General features: G+C 38.8%; 1 protein-coding gene across 2 annotated transcripts in view; it reads left to right on the top strand.

The window, feature by feature from the left end:
* LOC120911933 (PML-RARA-regulated adapter molecule 1-like) overlaps nt 1–14,053 on the top strand; it is a 125,779-nt gene that overhangs the window by 53,293 nt on the left and 58,433 nt on the right. For both annotated transcript variants that reach the window (XM_040322565.1, XM_040322564.1), the window contains exon 7: nt 9,699–9,861. In XM_040322565.1, coding sequence (XP_040178499.1) covers nt 9,699–9,861 — 163 coding nt within the window. The remainder of the gene's footprint in view (nt 1–9,698; nt 9,862–14,053) is intronic.

The following is a 14,053-nucleotide window of genomic DNA, read 5'->3' as shown; positions in this document are numbered from 1 at the left end:
CCGAAAATTTTGAATTTACGAATTTTCGTATTTCCGAAAATTCGAATTTACGAATTTTCGTATTTCCGAGAATTCGAATTTACGAATTTTCGTATTCCCGAAAATTCGAATTTACGAATTTTCGTATTTCCGAAAATTCGTATTTATGAATTTTCGTATTTCCGTTTTTTTTTACGAATTTCGGATTTTCGGAATTTCGGATTTTCGGAAATTCGGAAATACGAAAAAAATTTGGATTTCCGAATTTTCGAAATTCCGAATTTTCGAATTTTTCAATTTTCTAATTTTTCTATTTTCGAATTTTTCAATTTTCGAATTTTCGAATTTTTCAAATTTCGAATTTTTTCACTTTTCCAATTTCGAATTTTTTCACTTTTCCAAATCTGAAAAATTCGAAATTTGAAAAATTCAACATCTGAAAGATGTTGAATTGTTCAAATTTCGAATTTTTCAGATTTGGAATTTTTCAAATTTCGAATTTTTCAAATTTCGAATATTCCTATTTCCGAATTTCGAATTTTCCAATTTTCGAATCTTCGAATTTCCGAATTTTCGTATTTACGAATTTCGAAAATTCGAAATGGAAAAATTCGAAAATTGAAAAATTCGAAATTCGAAAATTGAAAAATTCGAAAATTGAAAAATTCGAAAATTGAAAATTTTTTCAAACTTCGATTTTTTCAATTTTCGAAAATCGAAATTTCGAAAATTCGAAAATCGAAATTTCGAAAATTGAAAAATTCGAAAATGGAAAAATTAGAATTTTAGAATTTTTCAAATTTCGAATTTTTCAATTTTCGAATTTTAGAATTTTTCACTTTTCCAATTTCGAATTTTTCAATTTTAGAATTTTTCAATTTTAGAATTTTCGTATTTCTGAATTTCTAAAATTGAAAAATTCGAAATTTTAAAATTGAAAAAATCAAAGATTGAAAAAAAATTCCAAATTTTCCAATTTTCGTATTTCCGAATTTTCGCATTTACGAATTTCGAAAATTCGAAATTGAAAAATTCGAAAATTAAAAAATTTCGAATTTTTCAATTTTCGAATTTCAAATTTTTCAATTCGAAAATAGAAAAATTCGAAAATCAAAGCAATACATTACGATACACAATGTGCCTACTCTCATATTGGTATAAAATATAATATATAAACCCCCTGATCCCAATGTGTGCAATAAAGCATAACTGGAAAAAAAAAACTCCTAATGAATAAGAGAGGAAAAAGGGGGGGGCTTCTATATAGGGGGAAAAAATTAACAATAATGACCAAAAATTAGGCAAATGGGTGACATCAACTGTTATCTATGTAACAGTTGATGTCCCATTCTATGTTTAGGCCCCACGGGCTAAAACACTTCATGTCATAAATCAGTCGGGTCTCCCTACAGGAGATGACGCGTGAGGTCACTACCTCTCCAATGTGGGGTGTACTTTTCAATGCCTATCACTTTCAGCACTAAAGGATCCCGATTGTGACATTTGCGAATGTGTAGTGAGACACTGTGTTTAGTAAAGCCACCACGTATCCTGCACAGATGTTCTCCTATCCTAATATTTAGGGCTCGAGTGGTCCTCCCTATATATTGTAGACCACAAGGGCAGGCCAGCAGGTAGACATGTGCAATTCATTTTGTTTCTAATTCGTTTTTTTACGAAAATTCGGAAATTCGTTAATTACGAATTTTCGTATTTACAAATTTTTTATTTACAAATTTTCGGACTTCCGAAAATTTTGAATTTTCGAATTTTCGTATTTCCGAAAATTCGAATTTACCAATTTTCGTATTTCCGAAAATTCGAATTTACGAATTTTCGTATTTTCGAAAATTCGTATTTACGAATTTTGGTATTTCCGTTTTTTTAAAAAAAAAAAAAAAATTGAAAAAAAAATCCAACTTTTCCAATTTTCGTATTTCCAAATTTTCGCATTTACGAATTTCGAAAATTCGAAATTGAAAAATTCGAAAATTAAAATTTTCCAATTTTCTTATTTCCGAATTTTCGCATTTCCGAATTTCGAAAATTCGAAATTGAAAAATTCGAAAATTAAAAAATTTCGAATTTTTCAATTTTCGAATTTGAAAAAAATTTGAAAACTAAAAAAATCGAAATACGAAACTTCGAAAATACGAAAATTCGAAAATTAAAAAATTGAAAAAATCGAAAATTAAAAAATTCGAAATTTCGAAAAATTCGAAATTCGAAATTCCGAAAATTGAAAAATTCGAAATGTCAAAAATTCGAAAATCGCAATTTCGAAAATTGAAAAATTCGAAATGTCAAAAATCGAAATTTCGAAAATTGAAAAATTCGAAAATCGAAATTTCGAAAATTGAAAAATTCGAAATTCGAAAATTGAAAAATTATTATTAATCATTATTATTCAACGCTGTCATGAATTTATACAGAGATTCTGTATCCATTCTTTCCATAAAAAGAAGGCGTCATCAATATAACGACACCATAGGAGAAGGCGTGGTTCCGCTAGGGCGAAAAGTCTATCATGTTCCCACAGTGCCATGAATAGTCTGGCGAGGCTGGGGGCAAACTTGGCCCCCATCGCCACACCCGTGCTCTGTAAATAAAATTGGCCATTGTAGAAAAAATAATTGTGTTCCATGGCGAAACAAAGTAATTTTAAAACAAACTCCAAAGTAGATGTTTTCATGTCCAGATTGATGAGCAAGATAGTACAGTTGCTCTGATAAAACTTGACAGATCTTCCTCCTTTTGATGGTACCTGGATGCCCAAACTATACAGAGAGCAGTGGTAAGATAGTGTGGGACTTGTTGTCACCCTTTTTCTATATGGGGTATCATTTAACTTTTATGCAAGCAAGACACTTTTTAGACATTTGTTCCTTTAAAAAAAATCTGCTGTGGCACCATGTGATCTAATTGTAGGGGCTTCCCCCAACGGCTCATTAACACCCCACTTAAAAAGGGGGGTGAAAGCCTTTTTGCACAATGAAGAATTAGCAGTAAAATGGAAGGAAAATATGATATATTCATCCTGTCTTCTATTCACCCAGGCACAATAGTCCAAATTTACATGGCGTCTGGTGTCATTGAAAAGTCTCTCTTTGTCCACGACTATAATCTAAATATCAGTAGTGTAGACTTCAATGAACAAATGATGAAGCTGTATTTAGCCTCCTACAGAATTAGACATTGGTACAAAAATGTGTCTATATATTTATTTCAATTGGCTCTTTACCCACTTCCCGACGGCCGTACGACTTTGTACGGCCGCAGGGTGGCTCTACATCTCTGGGAGGCCGTGTTTTTACGGCCTGCGCGCGCCCGGCGGAGGCGCGCGCGCGCCGCATCGCTGAGATGCCAATGCGAGTGCCTGGCGGCCGCGATGTCCGCCAGGGACTCGCGATCGGCGGCTACAGGGACAAGACGTGGAGCTCTGTGTGTAAACACAGAGCTCCACGTCCTGTCAGGGGAGAGAGGAGACGGATCTGTGTCCCTTGTACATAGGGACACAGCATCGGTCACCTCCCCCAGTCACCCCCCTTCCCCCACAGTTAGTAACACAATTCAGGGTACACATTAACCCCTTCCTCACCCCCTAGTGTTAACCCCTTCAATGCCAGTCACATTTATACAGTAATTAGTGCATATTTATTGCACTGATCGCTGTATAAATGTGAATGGCGCCAAAAATGTGTCAAAAGTGTCCGATGTCTCCGCCATAATGTCGCAGTCACGAAAAAAATGCTGATCGCCGCCATTAGTAGTAAAAAAAAATAATAAAAAAAAATAATTCTGTCCCCTATTTTGTAAGCGCAATAACTTTTGCGCAAACCAGACGCTTCTTGCGATTTTTTTTTTTTTAACAAAAATATGTATTATAGTAACAAGTAAAAAATATTGTTTTTTTTTTTCAAAATTGTCGCTCTATTTTTGTTTATAGCGCAAAAAATAAAAACCGCAGAGGTGATCAAATACCACCAAAATAAAGCTCTATTTGTGGGGAAAAAAGGACGTCAATTTTGTTTGGGAGCCACGTCGCATGACCGCGCAATTGTCAGTTAAAGCGACGCAGTGCCGGAAGCTGAAATTTCACCTGGTCAGGAAGGGGTATATGTGCCCAGTAAGGAAGTGGTTACAATATTTTTGATATTTACAAAGCTACTGGAAGAACTGGATCCTTCCTAAAATTTCAGGGAGCATTTATCTTGTCTCTTTTGTATCCAGAAGACGCTGTGGCCCAAAGCCCAAGTCTAGATGCAGTTAGCCGGCTACATGAGAGGCATTTTACAGATTCCCTCCCACCTACCCCAACACAAACATCACCACAAAAAAGTGTTGTGTCTGTGTTAAATATGGAATAAGGCATACCACCTGTTTTTTTTGTCCTTACCGTCCTGGCCAATCTGGCATCTGCATCAAGGACTGTATCTGTTGCTACCACACCGTAGTGGACTATTAGTTTAGGGTAGGGGTCTCCAAACTTTCTAAACAAAGGGCCTGTTTACTATCCTCCAGACTTTAGGGGGGCTGGGCTAAGGCCCTTGGGAGTAGACCTTTTCTCGGTGTCAGTGGGAGTAAACAATACATCTTTGGTATTAGTGGGAGGAATAGTGCCCTATTGCTGGTATCAGTGGGAGAAATAGTGCCCTAGCGCTGATGTCAGTGGGAGAAATAGTGTCCCATTGTTGGCATCAGTGGGATTATTGGTGCCCCATCGTCGCTGTTAGTTTGAGCATTGGTGTCTCATCATTGATGTCAATCAGAGAAATAGTACCTCATTGTTGACGTCAGTAACATGAATATTGCCCCATTGCTGGCGTCAGTGGGGGAATAGTGTCTTGTATCAGTGGAAAGAGAAGGGCCCCAAGGGCTGTATAAAGGCAAGCAAAGGGCCGCATCCATCCCCCCGGGCCACTGTTTGGAGATCCCTGGTCTAGGGTACATCATGGCACAGTCTAGGGTACAACGTGGCACAAAATTCTGCACAGGAAGAGTCTCATAAATTTCTTAGATAGTCAGGAAACATCTTGAGAGACACTAAAATCGGAAAAGGTTATGACTCTGAAAAGCCAAGTTATCACAAAACTTAACATAACAGTTGTTATGTTATGTTAATGTTATGTCATTACTGTGTGTTTTTGTTAACTGTTGTTATTTGCATTGCAGGAATGCCAGTCAACAGCAGCACTGATCTGTGTATTCCAATACATAGGGTGCTTCTCTCAGAATATATACATCAGTGCCTGCAGCACTGCAGGGGGAGATTTCTTTAAAAAAAAGAAAGTGTATGCCAAGCATTTGGAGTGGTCAGCGGGCAGTAGATCCTATGCATCAGGATATACTTTTTCACTTTTTTCTGACAGAGATTTCCTCATCCACATTAATCGATGTCAATGGAGGAATCTTTTTTTTGTTTGTTTTGCCAAGCCCACAAGTTGCCAGAAGTATTTGGGAAATAAAGTAAAAAAAAACATGCCTTTTATCAAATGCCTTGGAGTGTCTACTTTCCAAAAAGGGGTCATTTGGAGTGTGTTTACGTTATTCTGGCATTTTTGGGCCTCCAAAACTGTGATAGGTAGCCAAGAAATGAAATGTGTAAGTTATGCCCTTTGAAAGCCTGGTGTTTTGGGGTCCCAAAAAGTCTCACACATGTGGTATCCCCATACTCAGGAGAAGTACCAGAATGTGTTTTGGGGTGTAATGCCACGTATACCCATGAGGTGTGGGAGAAAAATCCTATTAAAGTGACAACTTTGTGTAAAAAAAAAAAATAGACTTTTTTTTTTAATTTTTCAAAACGTGTGACAACAAATAAAAGACTTTCCAAACACTCAACATGACTCTCAGCAAATACCCTAGGGTGTGTTCTTTCCAAAAAGGGGTAATTTTGGGGTAATTATACTGTCCTGGCATTTTCGGGCCTCCAAAAATGTGATAGTTAGTCAGGAGATCCAATGTGTAATTAACGCACCTTGAAAGCCTGAAGGTGGTCATTGAATTTTTGGCCCCTGTATGTGGCTAGCCTGTCAAAACATCTCTCACATGTGGTAACCCCATACTTGGGAGAAGTAGCAGAATGTATTTTGGGGTATAATTCCACATATACCCATGGCATGTGTGTAAAAGTTTTTTTATCTTCTATGGACTCAGCGTGAGTTTAAGCAAATACCTTGGGGTGCCTACTTTCCAAAAAAGGCATAATTTGGGGGTGGGGGGGTTGTACTGACATAGAAATATGATAGGCAGTCAGAAAGTCAGAGTTGCTTAAAAGCATAAATTCCAGCATATACAGTGGAACCTCGGATTACGAGCATAATTCTTTCCAGGAGTATGCTCGTAAGTACTCGCATATCAAAGCGAGTTTCCCCATTGAAGTCAATGGAAACAAAAATAATTTGTTCCGCATTGACTTTAATGGAATGCAATACCGCATGCGGCCAGAGGCGAGGGGCGCCGGAGAGCCTCGGAAACGGCCGAAAAGGCCAAGGACACTTCAGCTGACCTCGGCAAACCTCGGAAATGCTTCCTACCCGAGATTTGCCGGGGCCAGCCGTGCTGCCCTTGTAGCCTTTCCAAGCATTTCCAAACGGTTTGATCGACTGCGATCTGCGACGTGCGGCCCTGCTCAGCTCCGGCACCCCCCACCTCAGGCCAAAAGCGGTACTGCACACCGCTTTGGCCTGAATTGTGCTCGTTTTGTGAGACAACACTCGCAAACCGAGTCACGATTTTTTAAAACACAGAGCTCGTATTGCAAAACGCTCTTTAACCGCGTTACTCGCAATCCATGGATCCACTGTATAGTTTAGTTTGTAGATGCTATAACGTTCACACAAATCAAATAACATACACTTACTGGTATAGTGAGCTTGTGGCCAGGGTATAGCATTTAGGTGTTTAAATATTTTTAACAAACAGTGAGACAATGAGAAACTGGAAGCACTGAAGATGTTCAAGTTGTTCTTTCAGGCAGCTAAGCTTATTCTGCTCCTAGATCATCTGCTCCATGCTGAAATATGGGATTTATAAAGTTGGGAGGTTGCTGAATTGCTGCTGGGAGGGAGGAACTGCTTGAGTTGAAATTCTGAGAGAATTACTAAAATCAATTTAATGCAGTCTCCAGATCTTAATCCCATAGAAAATATGTGAATGGAGCTGAAGGTTTGAGTTACCAAACATCAGCCTCGAAATCTTAATGACTTGGAGAGGATCTGCAAAGTGGAGTGGGACAATAATGAGCAGAATCCGAAATCCGAAAGATTCGACATGAAAAAAGGTTTATTTTCGTTTTCGTTGCTACAACGAAGATTCGACGAAGCAGCATAAAACATACAAATGTCAAATCTGTCATTGAAGGCTTATGGTGTTTGTCGAAAGTTCTAAGAAGATTCGACAAGCAGCTAAACTGTACAACGCCACAATCGTACATTTCTTGTCAAATGCTCGGCCCATAGGCTATAGAAGAATTTGAATGTTGGTTGACTAGTAATAATAATTTATAAATATAATTATTACTAGTGTCATACAACATTAGAATTCTTCTATAGCTTGTAGGTGGAACATTCAACCAGAAATGTACGATTGCGGCGTCGTACAGTTTAGCTGCTCTGTCAAATCTTCTTAGAACATTCGACAGACACCATAAGCCTTCAATGACAGATTCGACCTTAATTAAATCGGATTTTCAGACGAATGCTTTTTTTTAACGAAACAAAATAAATAAAAACGAATTTCGGGAGTAACTAAATAAATTAAGTGCACATGTCTACTTGTACCATACGCTGCACACTGCATCAAATTGGTCTGCATGGCTGTCATCCCAGAAGGAAGCCTCTTCTATAGATGATACACAAGAAAGCCTGCAAACAGTTTGCTGAAGACAAGAAGATGTGCACATGTCTATTGTCCAGTACAGTGGTGTAATGATGTCCAAACTCACACCTTTAATGATAGTAGGCATCCATTTCAATCACTCCAATTCTGCCAGAGGTTTGGTACAATTCCATTTTATTTGTATTGAGGTAGTCAGTAGTAACACTCTATAGTAAACAAATCATCTTCAGTGTGGTAACTCACAACCAGTCCTCTTCCATAACCCGGTGTAGGGATGCCATCCTGAGGTTAGAAAAATAGATTTAAGTCCTTCAGTCCATCTCTCTGACCAGGATCCACTATTTATATTAGATTACCCCTACTTCTAAGCTTCACCCAGATTTTATATGAGATCCTGTCAAGAAGGATGTGAATTCACTTTACTTCCTGGCAAGATTTAATAAAAATTCTTCTGTAAAGAGGCAGTCAATTAACCCCTGCCTAAAGCTGTATAAGACGCTGTACGTGGGTATATGCTGATTCTATTGTGCATCTGCATGATCTCTGGCATAGGCATATGACATGTTTTTTTTTTTGCCCCTCTTTCATAGCTGTGCCCCCCTACAGGGCATCCTATGTTAATAGTTCCCCCTCTCTCTCTCTCTTTTTTTTTTCAATCATAGTTTTATCTTGGCATCATACTCCTGATGAGTAGCTTCAGGCTACGAATCGCGTAGAGTCTACAATAAGGGTGCCCCGACAAGCTTGTTGCAATCATGGATTTTAATTTAATGTATTTTTATTATAATGTTATATACTGAGATATACATTGGATGTAATATGTTACTATGGATTTGCGTTGTTGATCATGTCTATGTGATTTTACGGATGCTCCCTTTTTTTATCAATGTTTAATTTCTGTATCATCTGACTATGAATTGACATGTTTTTTGATTAAAGCATATCGATACTAGAGTTAATGTTATTATTAATATTATTATTATTATTATGAGTATTATTACAAGTATCATGAGTATTAACATTATTAGTGGTGATGCATTATTGCTATCGCTACCATTAATCTCTAATTTATTTAATCATATTATTTACATTATTGGTCAGATGTGTGCGTTTGACTTTGCACAAACTTGCGGAACCAACGCATCACATCATGCCGACATTAAACTTTATTACAGAAAAAAATATAATATACTATTTATTCTAATTATTGAATGCACAGACGTGCCTCATTTAAAGTCCCACCAATTTTTCTTACTTTTAACACTGACATGTTTTTAAATCCCGATGTACAAAAAGGAGTATTCCCAAGTATGCCTTTTACATCTATGGCGGGGTGTACGCACCACCTGCGGCTCCCCCCCCCCCCCCCCCGGTGCCTAAAAATTAAGGGATATATTACTAGAGCCTCAAAACATCCACGTGCATGAGAGAGACCTAAGCCATTTCGGATCACCTTGCTCCCCTTCCCACCAGTGCCTTGGCAGCATTACAGTTTTTAATTAATAACCTGAATACAGAGCAGGTGCTCTTGGAGGGAGAGCAGAACCACAGTGCTTACTGCTAAAGAGGTCAGTCAGCTGCACCTTTTGCTGCCCCCAATTCAACACACGCACACCATACAGGACCAAAAGTACGGTAATATACCAAGACTTACAATATTATTACAACAGTAAATTTATGATTTATATTTACTGAAGCTAAATCAAAAGCAAGCTATACCCAAGTTATTTAGTCACACACAGGTAAAATAAATGAATGGAAATGTTCTCTTCATATAATTGAACAGTTTTATTGAATATTTACACAATATTTGATTGTGTGAAGATTATCAACTCTTTTGTAAATCAGCCTATTGTCTTCTTTTCTCTTTATTTATATAGTTTGAAGGCGAAATAAGGGTTTTGACTCGTATGATGGTAGTCCCGAGTGCTGGAAACAAGAGAGGTGGAGGAAAAGATCTACCAATCAGTAAAGGAGAAATCTTTGAAGTGATTCAGTTCACCAATCCAGAAAAAATACTGTGCAGAAATAGTAAAGGCAAATGTATGTATTTCAGACACACAATTTTTTTATTTGTCTATTTTTGGTTTTACGTATGTATATTATGTAACCTACATTTAATGCAGCAGCATATGAAATTTCATATGCTGCTGCTTTAAATGAAGGTTACATAATATACACAAATAAGTTATGTATGACCAATAGAAAGCCTCAACAATAACTTTTCCATGAGACTGTAGCCTACCAGACTCTGGAAAGGTGTTTCATAAACGCCTCTTTAAAGTGTCTTCAAGATATTTCATCCTGTGCTTCCTCTGTGAGGGCAGGATGAGTTCCGAGACTTTCCCCTTGTAACGGTGGTCAAGGAGGGTTGCCAACCAATAATGATCCTTCTCATTGATGCCACAAATTATTGGGTCCTATCGCAGGCTTTGAAGAATAAAGGGAGCCCATGCACCACAAGGAGGCATGAGAAGCAGGAGTCCTTGGGGTCACTGAGGATTATAAGCAGGGCCGTCTTTACCGCAGGGCAAATGGGGCAGCTGCCCAGGGCCCTGTCACTGTTGGGGGCCCTTTAAAAAAAAAATTTTTTTTTTTAGGGGTACGGAGGTCCCCAGGGGCCCGGAGGCCCCCAGGGCCCCAGATGGCAACCAACCTTTTTTTATTTATTTTTAAATAAAAAAAAAAAATTTTTAATATATATATTTTTTTTATTAAAGGTCCCCAGGGCCCCGGATGGCAACCCCCCTTTTTTTGTATACATTTTTTTTTCATATTATTTTATTTATTTTTTTTATTTTTATTTTTTTATATATATATATATATATATATATATATATATATATATATATATATATATATATATATTTTTTTTTATTTTATTTTTTATTAAAGGGCTCAGAGGTCCCCAGGGCCCCATGTGGCAAACACCCTTTTTTATTTTTTTTATAAATGTTTATTTTTTTATTTTTGTTTATATATTTATTTTATTTTTTTTATTAAAGGGCCCAGAGGTCCCCAGGGCCCTGGATGGCAACCCCCCCCTTTTTTTTATAAATGTTTCTTTTTTATATATATTTTTTTTATTTTTTATTAAAGGTCCCAGTGGTCCCGGATGGCAACCCCCTTTTTTTTGTAATTTATTTTTTATAAAAAAAAATTATTAAAGGGCCCAGAGGTCCTCAGGGCCCCAGATGGCAACCCCCTTTTAAAAAAATATATATATATATATTTGTTATATATATTTTTTATTTCTTTTTATTAAAGGGCCCAGAGGTCCCCAGGGCCCCAGATGGCTACACCCCTTTTTTTATGTATATTTTTCTTTATTTCTTTTTTTGTAAAGGGCCCCCCGCTTCTAAATTTCAGACGGCAGCCCCCCCCCCCCCCCGGTTCTTTGCTCCAGGGGGCCCATGCCTGAAGCTGTGTAAGTGCCCCATAATTCCTAAAGGCGGCCCTGCCGCCCATTAAGCCCCTGTGCTGAAAATCATCAGCGGCACGCAGCCAGTGACAGTACTGCTTCCCGTCCCAGTGTTTTAAAATGTACAGCACCCCTGGCTTCCCTTTAGACGTGCACTTCTCCCTTCCTGTCACTGGGTGCTGCTTGTATATAACCCTTTCATGCCTAAGCCTATGTATGCCATTTGGTGTTTACAAGTTAAAATCCATATTTTTGGCTAGAAAATTACTTAGAACCCCCAAATATTATATATATTTTTTTAGCAGAGAATCTAGAGAATAAAATGGCGATTTTTGCAATATTTTATGTCATACGGTATTTGTGCGGCGGTGTTTTAAACACAACTTTTTGGGAAAAATTAACTTTCATGAATTTTAAAAAAATGAAAAAGTAAAATTAGCCCATTTTTTTGCATAATGTGAAAGATGATGTTACGCCGAGTAAATAGATACCAAGCATGTCACGCTTTATAATTGCACGCACTCGTGGAATTGCGACAAACTACGGTACCTAAAAATCTCCATAGGGGACACTTTAAACGTTTTTTACGGTTATCAGGTTAGAGTTACAGAGTAGGTCTAGCGCTAGAATTATTGCTCTCGCTCTGACGATCGCGGCGATACCTCACATGTGTGATTTGAACACCGTTTTCATATGCGGGCGCGACTTCCGTATGCGTTTTCTTTGCTGCGCAAGCTTGCGGGGAGGGGGGCGCTTTAAAAAAATGTTTTTGTTGTTTTCTTATTTTTTTTTTTTATAATATTAAATTGTGTTTTTTTTTTTTTTACATTTTGATCACTTTTATTGCTGTCACAAGGAATGTAAACATCCCTTGTGACAGTAATAGGTGGTGACAGGTACTCTTTATATGGAGGGATCGGGGGTCTAAAAGACCCCCGAGCCCTCCTTTGCACTTCAAAGTATTCAGATCGCCGAAAACGGTGATTCTGAATACTGTGTACTTTTTTAAATCCGGCGCCATTGACAGCCGAGAAACCCGGAAGTGACGTCATGACGCCGCTTCCGTGGTTTCAATGCGGAGACTGAATCAAAGCCGTTCACGGCTTAGTGTCAGTCTCCGCCTGGACACAGAACGCGGCGGATGGAGGATCGGGTCTCCCGGTGGGACGGGAGGCCCGGTCAGAGCGGCGAGAGGCGGCGGGAGGGAGACGATGTCCCCTCCCGCTCCTCCGGCATAACAACCGAGCGGCTATTAGCCGCATCAGTTGTTATGTTTGGATAGCCGATCGCCGGCTCTAAACAACAGTACCGGGATGATCCCGGTATAACCCCCGAAAGCCGAGGACGCATATATGCGTTGCGTCGGCGTGAAAGGGATAAAAGTGAATTAGAATGTGATTTTATAACATCCCCAGTTTGCTCTTCCTGAGGCTGACTTCTTCATGTCCTGCTCCTCAAGGTATGTCACTGTTTGCTAATCTATATTGTAAATAGAAGTTTTCTGTAGAGTGTGCCCAAAGTCTTTATAATATTTGATGATTCACTGCAGGTCTGGTCAGTGTTTTAAAAAGTTCCTCTATTTTACACATGGCATGGCATGGCATGGGGTCACAGCACCGTCTGTCCATTCTGCTTTAGCACCATGGGACCCCATGCCATGCCATGTGTAAAATAGAGGAACTCTTTAAATCACAGACCAGACCTGCAGTCCAGGCTGAGTAAGGCCTCAGAGCACATGGCATTACTGTCTGTATTTACCTGCTTGATGGGCTTATTTTGGGCCTGGCTGGTTCACATGTATGTGTTTTGGCGGCCCACATTTGCGCAGGCACAGCAGCCCATTCATTTGAATGGGCCGCCATGCCTGCGTTTCCTGCAAAGAAAAGCGCATGCCTCATGTAATAGGCTGCGCACACGGCACACCTATGCCCATGAAGCACTGAAATACAGCACTGTCTGTCCATTCTGCTGTCTGCTGTGACTTATCTGCAGTTCCCGCACTGTCAAACTTGCTGCATTTTTAGACGTTTAGGTCACGCTTTTAAAAACACAGTGCGTTTGTGTGTGCAAGAACTGCAGGTAAGTAGCATGGTGCAAAAGCAGAATGGATTTCAAGGCAACTGTATTTTTAAAATGCTGAATGCACCTTTTTTTCTGCAGGAAACAAAGGCATGGCAGCCCATTCAAATCAATGGGCTGCTGTACCTGCACAAATGAGGGCCGCCAAAACATACATGTTAACCAGCCAGGCCAAAAAAAAGCTGGAGGGGGGCCCAAAAAAAGTGTTTGCCCAGGGCCCAAACCATATTAAAGACGGCCCTGATTATAAGATTGCTAGAATTACTACCTCAAAGCCACATACTACTCACAAGGTTTCTGGGAACTAAAACCCATCTCTTAAAGATGTTTGATGTACAGTATCTAACAAAAGTAAAAATATTTTACTAAATCTTTTTATGGACAACACTGAAGAAATGACACTTTGTTACAATGTAAAGTAGTGAGTGTACAGCTTGTATAACAGTGTAAATTTGCTGTCCCCTCAATATAACTCATCACACAGCCATCTAAACCCCTGGCAACAAAAGTGAGTAAACCCCTAAGTGAAAATGTCCAAATTGGGCCCAATATGATAATTTCCCTCCCTGGTGTCATGTGACTCATTAGTGTTACAATGTCTCAGGTGTGAGCAGGTGTGTTAAGTTCGTGGTTATCGCTTTTGTCTCTGATACTGGTCACTGGATGTTCAACATGGCACCTCATGGCAAACAACTGTCTGAAGAACTGAAATAAAGAATTGTTGCTCTACATACA

This window comes from Rana temporaria, chromosome 1 (assembly GCF_905171775.1).
Source record: "Rana temporaria chromosome 1, aRanTem1.1, whole genome shotgun sequence".
NCBI classification, from domain to species: domain Eukaryota; kingdom Metazoa; phylum Chordata; class Amphibia; order Anura; family Ranidae; genus Rana; species Rana temporaria.
The sequence above is the reverse complement of the archived record's forward strand: the minus strand, read 5'-3'. Positions and strand labels throughout refer to the sequence as shown.